Raw genomic sequence first — 6,000 nt, forward strand, 5'->3', positions numbered from 1 at the left:
GATGGATATGGGAACCGTGTGGCACCACTGCCCAGCGGTTAAACATCTACACAGATTGGTTTCCAGTTGGAGGGAAAGGTCTGTGTATTTTCAGCAGTTTTTATTTTTAACATTTTTTTAAAAATGTTTTTTGGGATGTGGGTATTGCTGGCAATGCTGACATCTGTTACCCATTCCTTGAGAAGGTGGTGGTGAGCTGTCGTCTTGAATCACTGCGGTCCATGTGGTGTAGGTACACCCACAGTGCTGTTAGGGAGGGAGTTCCAGGTTTGTGACCCAGCGACAGTGAAGGAATGGCGATATAATTCCAAGTCAGGATGGTGAGTGGCTTGGAGGGGAATTTGCAGGTGGTGGTGTTTCCATGTGTCTGCTGCCCTTGTTCTTCTAGATAGCAGAGGTCATGGGTTTGGAATGTGCTGCAGTGCACCCTGAAGATGGTGCACAGTGCTATCATAGTGCTGCTGTAGAGGAGAAAGAGCCAATCAGTTCCAATGTAAAGGAGAAATTTTTTAAAAGGTGAAGAATGAGATGATCAGGTTTGATTAATAAAAGGGAGTCAGATGGGAAAAATGTTGACAAACTCTCTCTTGGTTTTCCAGAGTCAGATGATCTTCATACCCTGTGGCCATGTTTGCTGCTGTCAGACGTGTGGAGCGGAGCTGCATGCTTGCCCTCTCTGCCGGAAAGACATCGAACAAAAGATCCGCATGTATCGTACATCCTGAGTTACAGCCTGCCCATGTCCAATGTACGTGTGCCTCAGAATGCTAGCGGTTACCAGAAACCATCCCTGGGGTTTAGATCCGTCCTCCTGGAGGCTCGTAGGAAAAAGAAGCCCTCCTGGATTGGACCCCATTGCTAAGGCTACGAGAACCCCAGAAACCCACAGGTGCCGTCTTTTGGATGAGGGCTCAGGAAAGGGGCAAGAAGGGTGGCAAGCGGGAAGCAACAAGGGGTCAGTGATCGAGGAAGCCAGCTGATCATCAGTTCTGATTAAAGACTTTCTCGACCTGATACATTAACACTGTTTCTCTCACAGATACTGCCTGACTTGCTGAATATTTCCAACAGTTTTTGTTTTTAATTCCCTTTCACTGTGTGAAAAAGTTTTTCCTCATGCTCCCATTGCTTCTTTTGCCAACTACCTTAAATCTGTGCCCCCTCATTCTCGATCCTTCCAACAATGGGAACAGAATCTCCTGATCTACTCTGTCCAGACCACTCATTGTTTTGAATACCTCTGTCAAATCTCCTCTAAACCTTCTCCAAGGAAAACAGTCCCAAATCCTCCAATCTGTCTTTATAACTAAAGTTCCTCATCCCTGGAACCATTCTCGTGAATCTTTTCTGCACTCTCTCCAATGCCTTCACCATCCTTCCTGAACTGTGGTGCCCAGAACTGGATGTAATACTTCAGTTGAGGCTGAACCAGTCTTTTATTCAGGTTCAACCTGTTTTTGTTTCCTTGTTTTTGTACTTTATTCCCCTATTAGTAAAGCCCAGGATGCTGTATGCTTTATTAACCATTCTCTCAACCTGTCCTGCCAGCTTCAATGATTTGTGCACATATACAACCAGGACCCTGTGCCACTGCACCGCCTTTAGAATTGTGCCCTTTATTTGATATTGTCTCTCTGCATTCTTCCTACCAAAATGAATCACTTCACACTTTGCTGCATTAAATTAATCTGCCACCTGTCCACCTATTCCACCAACCTGTCTGTCCTTTTGAAGTTCTGTGCTATCCTCCTTGTCCACAAATTTTGAGATTGTGCCTTGTACATCAAAGTCTAGGTCATTATTAGAGAACAGGGGTTCAAACACCGATCCCTCGGGAACTCTAATATAAACCTTCCTTCGGTCCAATAAATAACCGCTCACCACTACTCTCTCTTTCTTGTCACTCATCCAATTTTGTATCCATGTTGTTACTGTCCCTTTTATTCCATGAGCTCTAATTTGCTCACAAATCTGTTGTGCGGCACTTTATCAAATGCCTTTTGGAAGTCCACGTACACATCAATAGCATTATCCTCATCAACCCTTTCTGTTACCTCATCAAAAACATAAGCATGTTAGTTGAACACAATTTGTACTTAACAAATCCATGCTGTCTTTCTTTAATTAACCTGCATTTTCCCAAGTGACTATTAATTTTTGTCCCAGGTTATTGTTTCTAAAAGCTTCCCCGCCACTGGGGTTAAACTGAGTGGCCTGCAGTTCCTGGGCTTATCTTTACACCCTTTTTTGAACAAGTTGTAACATTTGCAATTCTCCAGTCCTCTGACACCAACCCCTAAGTCGAAGGAAGATGGGAAAATTATGGCCAGTGTCTCCACAATTTCCACACTCACTTTCCTCAGTATCCTTGGATGCATCACATCTGGTCCTGGTGCCTTATCAACTTTAAGTACAGGTGACTATCCAATACCTTCTCCTTATCAATTTTAAACTCTTAAAGTGTCTGAACTACCTCCTGTTTTACCATGACCTGGGTAGCATTTTCTTCCTTGGTAAAGACAGATGCATTTAATACCTTAGCCATGCCCCCTGCCTCTGTGCGTAAATCCCCTTTTTGGTCCTTAATTGACCCCACTCCTCCTCTTACCACCTTTTTACTATTTACATGCCTATAAAAGACTAGGATTTCCTTTTATGTTATCTGCCAGTCTCTTCTCATACTCTCTCTTTGCTTCTCTTATTTGCTTTTTCAATTCCCCTCTGAACCTTCTATTTTCAGCCTGGTTCTCAATTGTATTATTTATCTGACATCTGTCATAAGCATACCTTTTCTGCCTCATTTTAATCTCTATCTCTTTTGTCACCCAGGGAGCTCTGGATTTGTTTGCCCTATCTTTTCCCTTTATGGGAATATACTTCGACTGTACTCGAAATATCTCTTCTTTTAAAGGCAGCCCATTGTTCAGTTACGGTTTTGCCTGCTAATCTTCCATTCCAGTTCATCTGAGCCAGATCCATTATTCTGTTGAAGTTGGAGTTCCTTTAGTTAATTATTCTAATGCTGAATTGTTCCTTGTCCCTTTCCATAGCCAACAGAACCTTATGACACAATGATCACTGACCCCTAATTGTTCCTCTACTGACACTTGACCCATCTCATTGCCAAGGAACCAGCTCTAGCAAAACCTCGTTTCCCGTTGGACTGGAAACACAGTGCTGTCGAAAATTCTCCAGAACACACTGAAGGAACTCTTGCCCCTCTCTGCCCTTTACATTACTACTATCCCAGTCTATATTCAGATAATTCGAGTCCCCCATTATAACTACTCTATAGATTTTGCACTTCTCTGTAATGTCCTTGCAAATTTTACATCTTTCCCATTAGTTGGTGGCCTATGGACAACACAGAGCAATGTAATTACACTGATTTTGTTCCTAAATGGCCTCCTGTGTTGTATCATAGATCGACTCCAACTGGAGTATTGAGTCCAATTCTGGGCACTGCATTTTGGAAGGACAATTTGTCATAATTAGACAATTACCAAAGAGATGCACTGGAATGGTTTCCAGGATGAGACTACAGCTTTTTGAATAGACTAGAGAAGCTGGGGTTCTGCTTAGAGCAGAAAAGGCTGAGGAAATTTGATAGAGGTGTTTACAATCATGAATGATTTGGATAGACTAACTAAATAGAAACTGGTTCCAGTGTCTGAACAGTCGATAATCAGCAGGCATAAATTTAAGGTGATAGAAATGTAGAAAATTTCATGTCACGGAAAGAGGCCATTTGGCCCACTGTGTCCCTGATAGCCAAAGGAGGTAGGCAGCCTAATCCCCTGTTCCAGCTGTTTGTCCATAGTCCTGTAGGTCATGGTATCCCAAGTGCATATCTAAGTATTTTTTAAATGCAATGCAGGTTTCTACCTCTACCACCCTTTCAGGTAATGAGTTCCAGGTCCCCAATGATTGACAAAGGAACCAAACAAGATGAGGAAAATCATCTTTATGCAACTATTAATTAGGGTTTGGACTGCCTGGAAGGTTGGTGAAAACAGATTCTGTTCCCTTTTAAAGGCTACTTTGAATAAATATTTGAAGTTTAAAAACATTTGCAAGGAAACAAGTAAGGAGCGGGGGAGTGAGATGGACTGGATTGCTCTTTGAAAGAGCCAACACAGACTTGATGGGCTGATTGGTTTCTTCCTGTGCTGTACTATTCTGATTCTATGGTGTGTTGTCCCATCCATTCTCCACTGTCAGGAACTCTGTACTTTTGTTAGTGTTTTATTTTCCTTTCATCAGTTATTAACTTTACTTATCTTTTTGTGTCCCACAGATCTGTGTGCAACCTCGTCCATTTCATCACAGCCTGCTGGTGCCTTATTTGTCGTCCTCCTCCAGCCCCGCTCCCCTACACAGATAAACCAGATTATGTTTACTCTCAATAAAACTATGTGGAGTAGCCTCCAGGCTGGACAACTTGAGCTGGTCCTCATGGACAGGTGATTTGCTCCTGGTTTGGCCTGAATTGTGTTGGCAGTAATGTTAGTTGATCTGTGTTATGCGGTCATGACATAGTATTGTGTTGGAACTGGATTTATCACTAACTCCTTGAGTGGGCAACAAGCAGAAAACTGGAACTGAAAAATTAAGACTTTTGTTTTCTTGCTGCTGTATGTTTATGCTCTTTGTTCCTGGAGATATATTGGAATACGACTAGGAGTTGGTGCAACCAATCTAAAGAGAACCCAAGTGGATGTACAGTCAGTTTGAGCTGAGTCCTTATGCCCCTGCAGCACTCCTAACACCCCTTCCAAACCGTCCATATTGTCCAGCTGTTCAGTACTCTGCAGAAAAGAGAAGCATCATAGAATGGCTATAGCACAGAAGGCCATTCAGCCTGTCATGTCCATGCCAGCACTCTGGCAAGAGCAACTTACCTAGTCTCACTCTCCTGCCTTTCCCTGTAGCCCTGCAAATCTTTTCTCTCCAAATAAATTATCCAACTCTCTTTTGAAAGCCTCAGTTGTATCTGCCTCCACCACACTCTCAGGCAGTGCATTCCAGATCCTAACCACTCACTGCATAAAAAAGATTTTCCTCATGTCGCTTTTTTGGTTCTTTTCCCAATTACCTTAAATCTGTGCCGTCTGGTTCTAAACTCTTCCGCCAATGGGAAGTTTCTCCCTATCTACTCTGTCCAGACCCCTCATGATTTTGAACACCTCTTATCAAAGCTCCTCTCAACATTCTCTTCCCTCAGAACAGACCCAGATTCACCAATTTATCCACATAACTGAAGTCCCTCATCTTCTGAACCTTTCTCTTAAATGTGTTCTGCACCTTCTCCAATGCCGTCACGTGCTTCCTAAACTGTGGTACTCAGCTTTGGACACACTACTCCGGTTGAGGCTGAACCAGTTTTTTTAATAAATAGCTTCCTTGCTTTTGTACTCGATGCCTCTATATATATATATATATATATATATATATATTATATAAAGCCCAGGATCCCATATACCTGATTAACCACTTTCTCAAACTGACTTGCTACCTTCAACGATTTGTGCACGTTTGCCCCCAGGTCCCTCCGCTCCTCCCTGTAGAATTGTATCCTTTATTTTATATTTCCTTTCCTCATTCTTCCTACCAAATTCATAATTTCATTTTTCTCCACATTAAATTTCATCTGCCCCTTATCCAGTCATTCCACCACCTGTCTATATCCTCTTGAACTTCATCACTATACTCCTCACAGTTCACAGTACTTCCAAGTTTTGTTTCATCTGCAAATTTTGAAATTGTGCCTTGTACACTCAAGTCATTAATATATCTCAAGAAAAGCAGTGATTCTAATACAGACCCCGAGAAACACCCCTATATACTTTGCTCCAGTCCGAAAAACAACCGTTCAGCCACCACTCTGTTTCCTGTCACTCAGCCAACTTTGTATCAATGCTGCCACTGTCCCTTTTATTCCATCAGCTTCAACTTTGCTAACAAGCTGTTTATCAAATGCCCTTTTGGAAGTCCATTTAC

General features: G+C 42.4%; 1 protein-coding gene across 3 annotated transcripts in view; it reads left to right on the forward strand.

The window, feature by feature from the left end:
• lrsam1 (leucine rich repeat and sterile alpha motif containing 1) overlaps positions 1 to 5,427 on the forward strand; it is a 64,780-nt gene extending 59,353 nt beyond the window's left edge. For all 3 annotated transcript variants that reach the window (XM_078550405.1, XM_078550404.1, XM_078550406.1), the window contains 2 exons: positions 600 to 748; positions 4,298 to 5,427. In XM_078550405.1, the coding sequence (XP_078406531.1) occupies positions 600 to 725 (126 nt within the window). In that variant the 3' untranslated portion in view covers positions 726 to 748; positions 4,298 to 5,427. The remainder of the gene's footprint in view (positions 1 to 599; positions 749 to 4,297) is intronic.
• The last annotated feature ends 573 nt before the right edge of the window (positions 5,428 to 6,000 follow it).

The sequence above is a fragment of the Cetorhinus maximus genome, chromosome 10 (assembly GCF_964194155.1).
Source record: "Cetorhinus maximus chromosome 10, sCetMax3.hap1.1, whole genome shotgun sequence".
In the NCBI taxonomy this organism is placed as follows: Eukaryota; Metazoa; Chordata; class Chondrichthyes; order Lamniformes; family Cetorhinidae; genus Cetorhinus; species Cetorhinus maximus.